Genomic DNA, 17439 nt, shown 5'->3' with positions numbered 1-17439 from the left:
ATACGGTTTAATAAAGGCTGATTTGTGGCTGTGTTCTGTAGGCCAGATATGGATGAGTTTGTCACCATCATTCCACGGTGGTATGTGAGCTGAATAAAAGAGGAGAGGATGAACCAGCACAGAGCCATTCCTCATTTGCTGTCTGGGAAATCTTTATAAAGGTTTATTTGATAAAAATTTCTGTAAATGCATGGATCTCCATAGAGCACACAAGGCAAAAATGGAGTTGCCAACATGGGAAAACCAAGGTGATCAAATCCCAATATGAAATCCGCAAGGCATAAGCACAACTAATCATAAAATCCAATGAATCCCAAAAAGCCCAGAACTACACTAGAAAACACACAAAACTCCCAGGAAAATTCAAAATGAACCACCAGGAATTGTGGAAGACCCTTCGGGATGGGCAGGTGATTGGCAGGTGGCTCCACCTTTTGGGGAACCACCCACGAAACAAAACACAGGCAGCTTACAGGCGAGATCAGACACAAAGTGTTATCCACATAATCAGCCAAGGCAACATTTGCATAAATAAATGGCACTAAAATGAAAAGCAAAAAGACTTTGAACCCCAGCCAGGGTCCCGACAGCTGTGAGGGCACAACACCACCACCATCTGTGCCAATGGAAAATCGTCCAAGTGAATTATTTAGAAAGCAAAATGGAAAGCCAAATATTGCCAATGTAAGTATCCTGTAGGACTGAGCAAGATAAAGTGGGTTTCTGAGCAAGATAAAGTGGGTTTGAAAAACCCTCAAAATAAACAAGAAACACAGTCAGAAACAGAAAGCGTGAATGATAAAACAAAAAGAGAAAAAAAATTGAAATTAAAATCTCAGCTCTTTAGTAACAAAGGCAACTTCAGTGAACAAAGACAAGAAATAAACTCAAAGTAATGATGAAATGAAGGTTGGCGTAATTTATAAGGATAAACCATCAGAGCCAGACGGAGGACCCCCGGGGGGCTCTTTGCACGACAAGCGGGCTCAAGGGCCTTTTATATTTAACAAAGCAGAGGAGACATGCGGAGCTCAGATGAAGCAGATGGCCGGCGGCTCCACCGTCCCTTCAGACGGGACACATTAAGAAAGGGTTGGCGCCGTCTTTACCGACGGAAGTAAAAGTGTAAGAAGTCGGAGAAGTTTTAAAGTCCAGTAAAGTAAAGAATATTCTCGATGCATACTCAAGTCCAGTGAATTTGACATTGGCGGCTTTGGATATTCGCAAGTTGGCCATGAACGATTAAGTGGTGTCACACACGTGTGATTGGGAGAAAACTGAAGGGCCTAAATGATAGCAATTCCATGCCAGACCAGGGGCGGTGGGGTGCGCTGACAGTCTCTCTCAATCTCTTGCAGACCATCCACAGGAAATCCCGCAGGGTACCGGCGCCACTGATGACATCACTTCCGTTTCCGGCGATGATTATAATGTCACTTCCTGTCCCTGACCCCAATGATGTTGTCACTTGCAGTCTCGACAATGATGCCACTTCCGGTTCCGCCCAGATGATGTCATTTCCTTGACTGGCCTTTAAAGCCGCCATCTTGTCTCCATAACTTCGGTTCTGCTTTGGACTCGTTTCTGTGAATATCTCTGCTCAATTTAACATCGTTTTTGGTGCCCTTGAACGATGTACAAGTGGCTGCCCCAAACCTTCATGATGTCTAAGAGTCATTCTTGTGACAGCGGGAATGTTTTTTTGGAGTTTGCTGGAAGATCACAGGAACTCAATAAGAGAAACTGAAAATAATTTGTCAAATCATATAGCATATACTGTGGCCACCAGAGGGCACTCCAGACACCCAAACACCGACACAAGTTTGCCACACAACACACGTTTAGTTACGTAGGAAGCGATTTTTCTTGCTCCCCAAAATACAGCACAGCTCCCAAGCACCAAGGCATAATACAGTGGTTCTCAAACTGTGGGCCGGGCCCCCCTAGGGGGGTTCGAAGTAAAAAAAATGGGGACGTGAAGATGTGAAAAAAAGAAAACAAGAATCGAAAATATGAAAAAAACATCTATTGAAACCAAAACAAATTAACTTAAAGTACATTCTGATACTAGAAAAATAAATATAGAGTTAGATAAATGTCGATAAAAGTTAATTAGGTATAAAAAAATATGCATCTATGATATATCATTAATTAAAAAAGAACAAATTGGTATTAGTGGGATCCTTTCAAAAAAACCTTAGGGGGGCGCGATTAAAACTGTTATGAAAACTCAGGTCGCAAATACTTAAAGGTTGAGAAATGCTGGTATAATACAACACAGTCCGTCCGTTCATTCATCTGTCCGTTCCTTCCTTCCTTTTTGTTGCTCTGCTTCAACTCCCCTCTTCGTCCATTTCCTCCCGGAGTGAGGCGGCTCCTTTTAAGCTGGTCCTGGGAGTGTTCCACGTGGCTCAATAATCAGACCTGTAATCACTCCCAGGTGTGGTGAAAGCCCAATGTAGGGCTCTGCAGCTCCAGCTGGCAGCCCCCATGGAAGCCAACGGAGCTGTCCCGAACTCCAACTCCCATAAAGCCCTGCGGGAATCCGTGCAGCCACAGTAATTCGTGGGGCTGCCCTCTAGTGTTCCGGAGGAGGCAGCGTCCTGTGCACGTTTGCTTCCCCGATCCTTCCAGTAAAACAACCTCCTTTATCCTAACTATAGGGTCACGGGGGTCCACTGGAGCCAATCCCAGTCAACATATATTGTGCAAGGCAGGAAACAAACCCCGGGTAGGGTGCCAGTCCGCCACAGGGCGCACACACACACACACACACCAAGCACACTAGCGACAATTTAGAATCGGTAATCCAACTAACCTGCATGTCTTTGGACTGTGGGAGGAAACCCACGCAGACACGGGGAGAACTTGCAAACTCATATTTACTTTTGTCCATCAAATATACGGGGTTTGCCATCAAGGTGCCCCAACTCTTTCTAATTGTCCTTTTGTTTTATTACAGCTAAAAAATAAAAACATTTCATGGGGGCACTTATTTTTTCACACAACAGTGAAAACTGATAATAGTATTACTCTGAAGATAAACGGGAAAGAGTCTACTTATTTTAAATGTCTAGTACAACATTCCCATTTTGACAAGAACATGGTCATTTTTTATAGTGTCAAATATAATGTAGGCATTTATGCATTTATATATTTTTTAGAAAATTAGAACAATTGTGACAAGAACAAACACTTTTGCAACAATTTTGCTGATCCCATTCACCCAGGTCCGCAGGAAAAAAAAAATCTTACCATTGTGAGGAAAATTCCAAACTCTCTGTCCATGTCCACCACATCTCCATCAGTGAAGATGAACTGCGGTTTCTTGTTCTTCTTGCACTGCAGCACAATGTAGATCTGCTGAGCGGCCACCGACAGCACGGGGAGCTCGATACGATTGAACTCATCAAAGCAACCCCAAGCGCCAGCCTGTGCCAGACCTGTGCAAATGAACACAGCCACTCTAGGGTTAATATCTCACATTGGTGTCACACGCACACAGTAGGACAAAGACTGAAGAAGTCACCATGCATGGACATCTGAAGGTTACCTTACAGGCTGAAACCAGGTAAGCAAAACCCAACCAGACCACATTGGGGCGCAGTTATTAACTCTATGACGCCCACTGAGGGCAGCTAAACCCGCCCAGCACCTCGGAAGCCCCGCCTCTTTTTGTCAGGAATTTATAAAGCTACAAAATCCTGGATGATAGCATCTCACTTTGAGAAGGTAAACCCCACATTATGACTTGACCCTCCCGAGACAGATGAGAAACCCTTCAAGCTAAAACAAAAAAACCTTTGTCATGTCTATGCTCAAAATTCTGTTCATTATTTTGGATGTTGGCTATAAACAGGGTAGCCTGGTTGGCACCCGAAATTTTTGTTGGGTCTTTTTTGCTTCCTTCTTCACTAAGCAAACTAATGGCTCAGTCTCAGTGTCCTTTACATGTGCAAAGAAAAAAAAATCTATATACATATAACTAATTCAAAATGACTTTATTCTTTTTCTTAAAATGGTAAATTTTCTCTGTGAATAAAATATGGGTTAATGAGATTTGCATATCTTTCAATCTTGTTGTTATTTACATTTGACACAGCATCCCAACCTTTTTGGAATTGGGGTTATATATATATATATATATATATATATATATTTATATATATATATATTGTCAGGGATGCCAGGGGCTATGACCCGGCGGGGCGCCAGGAGGGACGGAAGAGGGTCAGAGCCCGGCCTGGATAGCCACGGGTCAAGGGCTTGGAAGCTCTTCCCTGTAGGGGCCCGTGGCCACCGCCAGGCGCCCAATGCCTTGGGATTTGTTTCCCAGCACTCCTGCCACACCAGGAAGTGCTGGGGGAAGACTGGGCGGTGCCGGGGAGCAGCGGGAGGACAGCCGACACTTCCGCCCACGCTGGGGCGTGGCCAGAAGATTGCCGGGAACACCTGGGGCTCATCCGGGTCCTCCATAAAGGGGCCGTCTCCGTCATTCAGGGCTGGAGTCGGGTGGAAGGAGGACGGCTGTGGAGAGTGGAGCGGCCCAAAGAAGGCATTGTGGCCAGGACATTGAGTGTTTGGGGTTTTGTGCGTGATTAGGTCTTTGTGACCATGAACTGGGGTACCAATATAATTGTAAATATTGTGTAAATAAACGTAACATGTCCGCCTGTCTGTGCCGGGTACCGTTCACATCTGGCGTAGTCGGCAGGATGCTCCGCCTGTTTCAAAGCGGAGACCTGTTCATAGAAATTTTGTTGTGGGCGGCCCGGTGCAGCAGGGGACCCCACCCGCATTACCGCGGGCTGCGTGCACACAGCCCAGCGGGTATTGGAAGAGTGCAGCGGTCTCCATTCCCTGCCTATCGGCAGCCCCTTGGGGCGGGCGTATTTTGTTTTCCAGGCAGGGACCTCCAGGATCCAGCGTCAGTGGCGGGCGCCTGCTGGTTTGCGGGGCTCCGGCAGCACAGCGGCAGCGAGGGCTTGCAGCTCGAGAGGCGCTGGCAGAGGTGGCTGGGGTCAGGTAGGCTCAGCGTCGGTTAACTTCCTGTCTTTGCGGCTGCTTTGGCGGAGCTGGGCGTCCCTTCAGCCCGCCGGGCAGCGTGTGTTACAGGTGCTAGGCGACCTGGCCGGGACGCCCAGGAGGACTGGAGGAGGACTTGCGCCTTCCCTAGACCATCTGGGGGTGACCGCCCTGGTTTCTTTGGGGGCCATGGGTACAGAAGCTCCACCCTGTAGGGGCCTGTGGTCGCCGCCAGGGGGCGCCCCCATGCCTTTGGAGCCCTGGACCTCAGCACTTCCACCACACAAGGAAGTCCTGGGAGTAAGAGGAGCAGGGACACCCGTAGTGCTTCCGGGGATGCAGCTGGCACGTCCGCCAAACGGGGGTGTGTCTGTGGAAGATTGCCGGAACCCACCTGGTGCACACCCGGGAGATAATAAAAGGGGCCGCCTCCCTTCATTCAGGGCGAGAGTCGGGAGCGGAGTGGACTGAGCTGGAAGAAAGGAGGCAAGGAGGCGGCCTGAACGAAGTAAGGCATTGTGTGGCCAGGACTTTGGGGACTTTGGGGGTTTGTGGTGCACTTGTGACTGATACTATTGTAAATAAACGTGTGGTGGGAAAATGAAAGTGTCTGCTTGTCTGTGTCCGGGCCAGCCTCCACAATATATATTTAAATATATCCATCCATCCATCCATTTTCCAACCCGCTGAATCCGAACACAGGGTCACGGGGGTCTGCTGGAGCCAATCCCAGCCAACACAGGGCACAAGGCAGAAACCAATCCTGGGCAGGGTGCCAACCCACCACAGGACACACACAAACACACCAAGCACACACTAGGGCCAATTTAGAGTCACCAATCCACCTAACCGGCATGTCTTTGGACAGTGGGAGGAAACCGGAGCGCCCGGAGGAAACCCACGCAGACACGGGGAGAACATGCAAACTCCACGCAGGGAGGACCCAGGAAGCGAACCCGGGTCTCCTAACTGCGAGGCAGCAGCGCTACCACTGCGCCACCGTGCCGCCCTATTTAAATATATAGATATCTTATATATAAATGTCCGGCCCAGAAGTGAGAGGTGGAGTAGGGGTAAGGGCTCCACTTACGAGGAAACAGAAAATCGCTTAGCCGCTAATTCACAAGCAATGTCAGCACATCAGCACAACGAATCCTCCTAGGTGAGAGACGCTCAGAGGAGTTTATTTGCATCATCTGACATCGCTGCATTTCAGTTTTTTTTCCTGACGATTTTAATAGTTTCTAGGACCCCGGGCTTTTACCAGCACATGTTTAAAAAGTTAGTATATATATACACATGTGTGTATATATATATATATATATATATATATATATATATATATATATATATATATATATATATATATATATATATATATATATATATATATATATATATATATATATAGTGAAAGAATGAGTCTCAACACACTTAAAACATTTGGTGGCAGCCACCCGAATATTGTCCCTGGCCTCAAAAGGTTTAAAGAAAACAAGAGGATGCTCTTTGGTTGAGTTCCCAGATTGAACTGAACTAGTTTAGAAAGATGGAGGTTTTATATGCTGTGAACACTGTGAACAGGAAGTGATGTCATTTGACCGGTTTAGAGCACCCCACCACTCCCTGGCCTGGTTGGTAATTACCTCCATGTCGCACGTGTGTGACAATATATAGGTTGTCTGTCAATATATCTATATATCTATCTGTTTTACATATATATTGTCAGGGATACCAGGGGCCATGACCCAGCCAGGACGTCATGAGGGACCGGATGTGGGTCTGTGCCCACCCTGGATCACGTGGGGGTTGCCTTCCGGGTTGTTCTGGGGGCCACGGGTACAGGGCATGGAAGCTCCACCCTGTAGGGGCCCGTGGTCACTGCCAGGAGGCGCCCCAATGCCTTGGGGACCTGTTACCCCAGCACTTCCGCCACACCAGGAAGTGCTGGGGGGAAGATTTAGGACGCCGCCCGGAGAGCAGCCGGGAGGACAGCCGGCACTTCCGCCATGCTGGGGCGTGGCCAGAGGAGGAATGCCGGGAACACCTGGTGCTCATCCAGGAACCATATAAAAGGGGCCGTCTCCATTCATTCGAGGCTGGAGTCGGGAGGAGGAAGGATGAAGCTCAGGAGAGCTGTGGACGTGGCCCGAAGAAAAGGCATTGTGAGGCCAGGACTGTGACTTTGGGGTTTGTGCACTGACTTTATTGAACTGGGTCTGAGTGACCAATATTGTTGTAAATAGTTCTGTATAATAAACGTGTGGTGGTGTGAAAACAACATGTCCGCCTGTCTGTTTCCGGGTCAAATGCCACAATATATATATATATATATATATATATATATATATATATATATATATATATATATATATATATATATATATATACTGCTCAAAAGAATTAAAGGAACACTTTTAATCAGAGTACAGCATAAAGTCAATGAAACTTATGGGATATTAATCTGGTCAGTTAAGTAGCAGAGGGGATTGTTAATCAGTTTCAGCTGCTGTGGTGTTAATGAAATTAACAACAGATGCACTAGAGGGGCAACAATGAGATGACCCCAAAACAGGAATGGTTTAACAGGTGGAAGCCACTGACATTTTTCCCTCCTCATATTTTCTGACTGTTTCTTCACTAGTTTTGCATTTGGCTACAGTCAGTGTCACTACTGGTAGCATGAGGCGATACCTGGACCCTACAGAGGTGGCACAGGTAGTCCAACTTCTCCAGGATGGCACATCAATACGTGTCATTGCCAGAAGGTTTGCTGTGTCTCCTGCATAGTCTCAAGGGCATGGAGGAGATTCTAGGAGACAAGCAGTTACTCTAGGAGAGCTGGAGAGGGCCATAGAAGGTCCATAACCCATCAGCAGGACTGGTATCTGCTCCTTTGGGCAAGGAGGAACAGGATGAGCACTGCCAGAGCCCTACAAAATGACCTCCAGCAGGCCACTGGTGTGAATGTCTCTGACCAAACAACCAGAAAGACTTCATGAGGGTGACCCAAGGGCCCCATGTCCTCTAATGGGCCCTGAGCTCACTGCCCAGCAGCATGCAGCTCGATTGGCATTTGCCATAGAATACCAGAATTGGCAGATGCACCACTGGTGCCCTGTGCTTTTACAGATGAGAGCAGGTTCACCCTGAGCACGTGACAGAAGTGAAAGGGTCTGGAGAAGCCATGGAGAACATTATGCTGCCTGTAACATCATTCAGCATGAGCAGTTTGGTGGTGGGTTAATGATTGTCTGGGGAGGCATATCCATGGAGGGTCACACAGACCGCTACAGGCTTGACAAAGGCACCTTGGCTGCCATTAGGTATCAGGATGAAATCCTTGGACCCATTGTCAGACCCTATGCTGGTACAGTGGCTCCTGGTGCACGACAATTCCTGGCCTCATGTGGTGAGAGTATGCAGGCAGTTCCTGGAGGATGAAGGAATTGATACCATTGACTGGCCACCACACTTTCCTGACCTAAATCCAATAGAACACCTCTGGGACATTATGTTTTGGTCCATCCAATGCCACCAGGATGCACCTCAGACTGTCCAGGAGCTCAGTGATGCCCTGGTCCAGATCTGGGAGGAGATCCCCCACAACACCATCTGTCATCTCATTAGAAGCATGCACCGATGTTGTCAGGCATGTATACAAGAACACAGGGGCCATACAAAGTGCTGCGGACAATTTGGAGTTGCTGCAATTCAATTTTGGCAAAATGGACTAGCCTGCCACATAATTTTTTCACTCTGATTTTTGGGGCGTGTTTGAATTCAGTGCTCTGTAGGTTGATCATTTTCATTTCCATCAAACGATGTGGCATCCTTTCGTTCCTAACACATTACCCAGTCTATATCAGTGTAGATATCCAGGAGGATTTCTTTTTCCCATTGAGATCTGATGTGTTTTCAAAGTGTTCCTTTAATTTTTTTGAGCAGTTTATATACAGTAGAACCTCTGGTCACAAACGTTTTGGAACACGTACAAATCGGTTTACGACTAAAAAGTTTGCTAAAAGTATTGCATTTGTTCACGACCACACGCTCTGGTGCCGAACAAAAACACTGGCGGCCAGTTTCCCTACATGTGTTCGTAAGCACCAATGATTTCCCAATCTCTGTTTCCCAATTTCTTTTGTTTGCGTACACTGGGCCTAACAAAGCAGCTGATGGTGCAAAAGGAGTTACAATGTTAACCAAGCAGAGGCCTGAAGTGCTGGAAGAGGTGGAAAAACTGTTGCTAGTGTGGTTGAACAAAAAGCACCCAGCAGGGGATAGCGTAAGCGAGGCGACCATTTGCGAGAAAGCCAGGAAGATTCATGATGATTTGTTGAAAAAAAAAATTCCTTCTTCTAGTGGCAAAGGTGAGGAATTTAAAGCCAGTAGAGAATGGCATGAAAAGTTTCGCAAGAGAAGTGGCATTTAATTTTTTTCCCCTGTGCTTAAAACTCATAAAAGCGTTTACAGCGAGCGGTTCGTAAGGGTCTAGTGCGAACTCTTACAATGTTAGTTTTCTCTGTTGTTCAAGGTTTTCTCAGTGTTATGCAGTGTTTTAACATTTAGTTTACTATTAAACTGTGCATTCTATGGTATAATTAAATATATTTGTGCTTAAAAACTTAAAAAATATATATATTTACATACAGTTTATATGGTCTGGAACGGATTTCATTGTATTTACATACAATCTTATGGGGAAATTACATTCGGGTTGCGACCAGAGTTTTGGAGTGGATTACGGTCATAACCAGAGGTAGTATTATATATATATATATCCATCCATCCTCTAACCAGCTGATTCTGAATAGGGTCACGGGGGTCTGCTGGAGCCAATCCCAGCCAACACAGGGCACAAGGCAGGAACCAATCCTGGGCAGGGTGCCAACCCACCGCAGATAGATATATATATATATATATATATATATATATATATATATATATATGGGCGGTGGCGCAGTGGTAGCGCTGCTGCCTCGCAGTTAGGAGGCCTGGGTTCGCTTCCTGGGTCCTCCCTGCGTGGAGTTTGCATGTTCTCCCCGTGTCTGCGTGGGTTTCCTCCGGGCGCTCCGGTTTCCTCCCACTGTCCAAAGACATGCCGGTTAGGTGGATTGCTGATTCTAAATTGGCCCTAGTGTGTGCTTGGTTTGTTTGTGTGTGTCCTGTGGTGGGTTGGCACCCTGCCCAGGATTGGTTTCTGCCTTGTGCCCTGTGTTGGCTGGGATTGGCTCCAGCAGACCCCCGTGACCCTACTCGGATTCAGCGGGTTAGAAAATGGATGGATGGATGGATATATATATATATATATATATATATATATATATATATGTCACATACATGCGCATGGGAGGCAGCTAAAGGGCTTGAGTAAGGGCAGTTCCCAGTCATACCAGGATGTGGCAGAGTGCCCTGACTCTTTTTCTCCCTTACCAGCAGACCATTCACGGGAGATTCCACCTATCTCTCTTGACGTCACTTCCGGGACCGAGCCTATGGAAGGAGACCTTGCTGGCTCCGTCCCCTGTGATGTCACATCCAGGCTCGCACCAATGGCTGAAGACCTTAATGAGCCTGACCCCTATGATCTCACTTCCTGTCATCCCCTTTAAAAGTCTCCACCTTTTCCCTATTCCCTCAGTTTTGGACTCGGTTTTCAGTGCTGTATACAATTTTGCTACTTTGCAGCCAGGTAATCAATTATACGGGTGGCTGCCCCAAACCTTTCCATAACTCTGTGTCAAGTTTCTGACAAATATATATATATATATATATATATATATATATATATATATATATATATATATATATATATATATATATATATATGGCAGACAGCCTGGACTCCTGTGAGCCAGAAGGACCTGGGGAAAGAACACCATGGGATGGTACCTCCCTTGGGCCACTAGATGGCAGTGCCCCTAGGTTGCAGCTGTACCTAGGATTCTGACAAGGCAACATATTACTTGGAGTTCGGCACAGCCCTGTTGGGTTCCGTGTGTGCCACAAGGGGAAGCTGCAGAGCCCTATGTTGTTAAGCTCCCGCCACACCTGAGAGTACTTCCGAATCACGCTAACAAGCCACCTGGAGTACTCCCAGGGGCAGTAAAAAAGGAGCTGCCTGCCTTAATTGCGGGAGCCAGAACCAGGTGGAAGAGGACAAAGTTTGCCGAAGGTGGAGTGAAGGCGGAAGTAGAGAGAAAAGAGAGAGGAAAAAGTGCAGTTTGTTTATTATTTGAGTTTTATTTGGTGTGTGGGAAGCCCTGAGGGGAAGGCATTTCACACAAATAAGTTTGGGTGACTCCTCAAGGTTAAGCACTCCCACCCAGAGACACCGGGGTGTGATCGCTCAACACCTTCTCTCCTTTTCCACCCATAGCCCAGGGAAACCACCCGAGTGAGGGCTACTAACTCTGCCCCTTCCAGTCCAGGAGCTTCAAAAAGAGGGCACTCGCTACTGAAGCTGACGGCTCATTTGGAAGACAACCCACCAATGGTAAGGAAGTCCGATGACAAACCTGACAAACCTAATAAAGAAATATTATACAGTATAAGTTGATGGATTTATTGATTTATTCTCTTTTTGCACCATAACATGTCTGTTACTTTTTTATTGTCTCAAAGAAGTCAACGGGATGGTCTGTTTGGCACCCCAATATGGCTACTAGTGGTCAACGACAATACACAGAGAGTGTGTATATACTTCTTACAATGGTCACAAAGTCATAATTTTACGAATTATAAAAATAAATGCATTTTCAACTTTTTGGGGTGTGCTGGTAGGTTGTTAAATGTAGCTGAGCAATGAACAGAAAGATAAAGACTATAAAGAGCTATACCAACATTGTCCACTTGGGGGAGCTGTAATGTAGAGAAGTTGGGATTTCAAGCAGATGGAAAAATGTCAAAAAAGTAGAAGTGATTCAGCATCGGAGAGAAATCCCAAGTAAACTGGGTGAGTCTCCAAGCCCTCCATTAACTCACTTATACATTATGGGATGCCGCTGTCTACATCTTTATAAATTCCTCAGTTTTTGGAGTCTGTTGTGGAGATGGAATTTGATAGATAGGGTCATTCAGCTGGATGAGTGATTTCATTTTTGAGAGCAGTAGAGATTAGCAAAGATTTAGCAAATGCATCAGAGAAAACGATAAAACATTTCAAAAAGGACAATTAAAATGAATAACATTTATAAATGAGACAAATTAAACCACACAGATGTCTAATGCGTACTTAACAGCTGCTTAATAATCACGAATTCTCCCTTTGCAGTATTACACTCCACATTGAATACGATTCAGCACTCCGAGAGACGCACCCAGTATGACGGCTTTTGCCCACCTTTGTAAATGCGGCCGAGCCCCCGGTAATCCATCTGATCGGAGCAGTTGAACACGACCACGTACTTTCCCAGGCATCTCCCCATGTCTTTGGTTGTTTCTGTCTTGCCAGTCCCAGCTGGTCCTGCTGGAGCTCCGCCCATACTCATCCCGAGGGCCTGGGCCAATGTGATGTAACACCTGCACAATCAACACACGGGTGCCAGTCAGAGAGACGGAAACATTTCGGCACAAGCACTCACATTTCTGCATATCAAGCAAGAGAAAAACCACAAAAAGTGAAGCGGAGGGCAAAACTCGTGACTTCTACAACAATGCCACCTGTCACTCCACCTCCACGTGAGAGGTGAAACAACCGAGGATTTACTTTTAAAGAACGATGGAAACAAGAACGATGCCAACTTTACTTGGAAGAGCGCCTTGGGATGGCACTTACTAGAAGACAACTCTACGAGTGGATATGAATCGGTGCCATCTTATTACCTGTCAGTTAACGGAGTTATAACCAGTCTGTCAGTGCAGCCCAGATACTCATTACAGTAGGTGAACTCAACATCGGTGATCTGAATGGCACATTTATCGAGATCTTCGATGAAGTAAAATCGGGATTGCTTCTGCCATTCAAAATCTGACGTGGACCTGATGTTCATTCGAACCTGAAAAAAAACAGAAAAGAAATAAAAGAGAGGAATCCAATAGATAGATAGATAGATAGAAATGAAAAGGACTATACGATAGATAGATAGATAGATAGATAGATAGATAGATAGATAGATAGATAGATAGATAGATAGATAGATAGATAGATAGATAGATAGATAGATAGATAGATAGATAGATAGATAGATAAGAAAGCAGAGTGCATTGGGAGTCCAGGTCTCTTAACTGAATCGTGTAATTGACATGGACACTTTGACAAATTTTAAAAACTGAACCTCTGGATGAGTATGATGGACTGAATGTTGTCCTCTCCTTTGTCAAACTTTGTATGTTCTTATGCATATAAAGAGCTTGTAACACTTACCAAATCATCAAATATGTCCTTCTGGTGCACATGAATAGTGATGAGAGTTTCGTATTTTGTCCGGTCCATTTTTGTCAGATCTTGGGTGGTCATGTCAATCAAATCGTTGAGAATGTCCAAGAACTTCTGATTGGTGGTTTGCATCACCTGTCATTCGCATGTGCAATGAAACACAAATGAAAAAACAAAATAAAACATCAGAGGATTCCAATGGAGGACACAATCATCAGGAAGATGCTAAGAAACTAACAGAGTTTAATATCAGCGGGACCCCAGAAGCGACTTTAGTCAACATTGCTTAACAAGGTTTTTAAAAAATATATACGTTTCTCTTCTGAAAATATTCATCCTCCATTGGTGTTTGTCCCATTTTATTGCATTACAACCTGGTATTAAAAAGGATTTGGGATCTTTTGTTTAGCCCCATTTCATTTACACAACATGCCTACCACTTGGAAGGTGCAAATTATGTGACACAAACCATAAGAAAAAGAAAAAAAAAATCCTGAGTGAGAATAAGTATTCAGCCCCACGTCTATACATTTTAGGGCCCCCTTTTGCTGCATTTCCAGCTGCAAGTCTCTTTTAGCTTAGCAGATAAATAAAATACCTGACCGGAGCATGCCTAGCATCTATTGTCTCAGAGCTATAAAACAGCCTGAGCAGTACAGCAACAACAAACAGAAAAGGAGAAAAACAAAACGAGGAAGGAAATCGAGAAAAGAGGAAGGAGAGAGCAGAGTGGGGCCATCAAGCCAGTGGGATAGAAAGAGGCAAATGATCCGGGGTGCCCCACAGTGGTGCAAAGGGATGAGGTGGATCAATCCGGCTGAGCGGTTGGAGTAGAGGTGATCGTGGGCTCAGGGGTCCTGCACTGACTGACAGAGGTGTCAGGAAGAGGGAGCCAGCCAGTCTCGGCGGGACCCAACGGGTACTGAAGGAGGCGGCCTGGACGAGAGCCGGATATTCATCTGTGCCTCATCCCTGCTGAGCAGCCCTCAAGGGGGAGCTCACTGAGACTCTGATTTTATTCCTAGATTTGGAAAATGATTTGTTGAAATTATTTTTTCCTTCCACTGCACTGATTTTATGGATGATTATTTGTTGAAGATGTTTTTGCACTTGTTAATGGGAGGCATTTTGCACTTTTGTATCGAATACTTGTTGTTTCTCCGTTTGCCCTTGTCCATCCTTGGTTAAGAACTATGGAACAGGGTGATGCCCATAGCTATGGACACAGAGTGACACAAAAGGTCAACAGAATGAACAGGAAGGAACTCTAACCTTTTTATCAACCTTGGCATTCATCAGCGCCTCCTCCGAGTCTCTGGTCCAAATCATTTGAATGCCCAGCAGTCCAATCTGAGCAGGAAACATGGCCTGGAATTCATAGAGCTTCATTCCGGGGTCACTGATGGCCAAGTAGGCCTGCTTGATGATACTGTGGATCGTTTTTTTGACTCCATCCAGGACAAGGCCCAGCCAGGCTTCCACATTCCCCTATAGTGCAGAGACGGGAGAAAGGAAGGAGGAATTAAATTAAAAAGTAAAAAAGTGCAGTTCACCTGAACGACGAGGTCTGACTCTGAAGTGTGTGGCTTATCAGTACCCATTGTGGCCTGTAGGGGGTGCTCTTCTGTACCACAAAGCCAAAAATGCCAAAGAAGATTAAAAGAAATATAATAAGGAAAGTGAGGTTTAATTACTTGTTTGTAATAATAATAGTAATAACAATAATAATAATATGTATTTATTCATATATTGAGTTATTGTACAAAGACACATTTTTGTCTGGGAGAAACACATAAATAAAAAAAAATAAAAATAAATAGATAGATACAGACAGACAGACAGACAGAAATGAAAGGCTCTATATAATAGATAGATAGATAGATCTATACTAATAAAAGGCAAAGCCCTCACTCACTCACTCACTCACTCATCACTAATTCTCCAACTTCCCATGTACGTAGAAGGCTGACATTTGGCAGGCTCATTCCTTACAGCTTACTTAGAAAAGTTAAGCAGGTTTCATTTCGAAATTTTACACGTAACGGTCATAACGGTCGATAACAGTCGACAACGTCCGCCATGTTGAAATTTCTTATTTATGGCCCCATCTTCACGAAATTTGGTAGGCGGCTTCCCTGCGCTAACCAAAACTGATGTATGTACTCATTTTGATGGTATGACGCCACTGTCAGCCGCCATATTGAACTTTCCAATGTCACTAATTCTCCAACTTCCCGTGTAGGTAGAAGGCTGAAATTTGTCAGGTTTATTCCTTACAGCTTACTTACAAAAGTTAAGCAGGTTTCATTTCGAAATTCTACGCGTAATGCTCATAACGGTAGACAACGTCCGCCATGTTGAACTTTCTTATTTATGGCCCCATCTTCACAAAATTTGGTAGGCGGCTTCCCTGCGCTAACCGAAACCAATTTACGTACTTATTTCGGTGGTATGATGCTACTGTCGGCCACCATATTGAACTTATCAATGGTCTTTGTTACTTATTGGCCCAACTTCAAGAAATTTGGTACACAGGTTCCCAACGCTAACTCAATCCTACTTACGTACCTATATATGTCTATAGCCTGCAGCTCGGTCACCGTGTGAGGCGCCGTTGGGTCCCCCATCCCCACACCTCCCACGTTGTTGGCTGCCTGCCTATATAAGGCCATCCGTCGCTCCAGTCTCTACATTTACTTACTTGCTTCTCCACGGGATTCACGTCTCCCTGCTGATAACTGCAGCCTTTTAATTTAATCCACGGCTTCTCCGCTGTTCATTTATTATGATTATAGTTATTGTGTAGGTATTTTAGACATACTTTACATTGTTCAGGTCCCCATTTCCTTTATCATTCCAACTGTACCCCCATTAACATGTCTATCGAGGTGATCACCATCGATCAAAGAACTGTCACTTACCGAGTGGTTTCCATGCCCGGAGATGGCGCCTGCCTTTTCCATTCTCTGTGTTACATATTGCACGGCCATATCAGGCTCACTCTTGATATCCATTGTGTCTTATGTATTGAATGACTGACAGGTTCAAGGTGTGGACTGATGACGTACAGGAGATAATTAGACTACACAGGAGCACTAGAAGAGTAAAATGCTTAAGCCCTTCACCTGTGGATCTGCATGTGAGTTGATGGCTGCCGCTGAATTGTTCGGTTGTCGCTTTCAAGTGTACCGAAATGGCCAAATATTTTACACCTTTCGACAACCGCCAATGCCTCTTAAACATCTTAGACTCACAGGTGACGATTTCAGTAGTGGACACTTTGATGTTTATGAATGTTTAAACTCTGAAAAGCTGGATATGAAGTTATCGATGAAATCGGTTGTGTGCTTACAACAATTGACAGATGACGAATGTCACTTCAACACAACAAGTCCTACAAATACTGTCGTCATTGAAACAAACCATGAAACTCAAACTGATTATGACAGCAGCAATCCAAGCTGTGAGATTTGAGACAAGATTACTGTTCACATGGCCGACTGTACGTTACATGCTCAAGAGTAAGCTCAGCGCACAGCTTGGTCAGATTACAACCAGAGAGCCGAACTGACAACGTGGTATACAAAGAGATCCTTAACAAATAATTATTGCTATATTTTCCCTCAGTTTAAAAAGGTTTAATTTTCTTCTTAATAAAAATTTTAAGGCAGTACTTGCTGCGGTATTTTGCTAGTAGATAGATAGATATTTTGCTAGTAGATAGATAGATAGATAGATAGATAGATAGATAGATAGATAGATAGATAGATAGATAGATAGATAGATAGGATTAACAACAAATTTCATCTCATTCAACAAATAAACAGCAGACCACCGCTGGCCCCCATACCTGTGCCATTATGGGTTCTGTGAAGTTGACAATCTCGCCTTCCTGGGACTGAAAGTTGAGAATTTGGTCGTAGTTCTTGTCGTGAAATCCCACTCGATTCACGTTATCAAAAAGACTCAGCAGGTGTGCCTAGAAGTTACACAAATAAAAAACCAAAAACAATTAATCCACAAAAACAACAAAA

General features: G+C 44.8%; 1 protein-coding gene across 1 annotated transcript in view; it reads right to left on the bottom strand.

Moving 5' to 3' along the window:
• Positions 1-17439, bottom strand: part of LOC120529941 (dynein heavy chain 5, axonemal-like) — a 370325-nt gene that overhangs the window by 219218 nt on the left and 133668 nt on the right. The window contains exons 36-41 of the mRNA XM_039754150.1: positions 17256-17384; positions 14678-14893; positions 13394-13540; positions 12853-13025; positions 12371-12549; positions 3256-3443 (exon numbers count right to left, since the gene is read on the bottom strand). Coding sequence (XP_039610084.1) covers positions 3256-3443; positions 12371-12549; positions 12853-13025; positions 13394-13540; positions 14678-14893; positions 17256-17384 — 1032 coding nt within the window. The remainder of the gene's footprint in view (positions 1-3255; positions 3444-12370; positions 12550-12852; positions 13026-13393; positions 13541-14677; positions 14894-17255; positions 17385-17439) is intronic.

The sequence above is a fragment of the Polypterus senegalus genome, chromosome 5 (genome assembly GCF_016835505.1).
Source record: "Polypterus senegalus isolate Bchr_013 chromosome 5, ASM1683550v1, whole genome shotgun sequence".
NCBI classification, from domain to species: domain Eukaryota; kingdom Metazoa; phylum Chordata; class Cladistia; order Polypteriformes; family Polypteridae; genus Polypterus; species Polypterus senegalus.
Note: the sequence above shows the minus strand (reverse complement) of the source record. Positions and strands in the feature narration are given on the sequence as shown.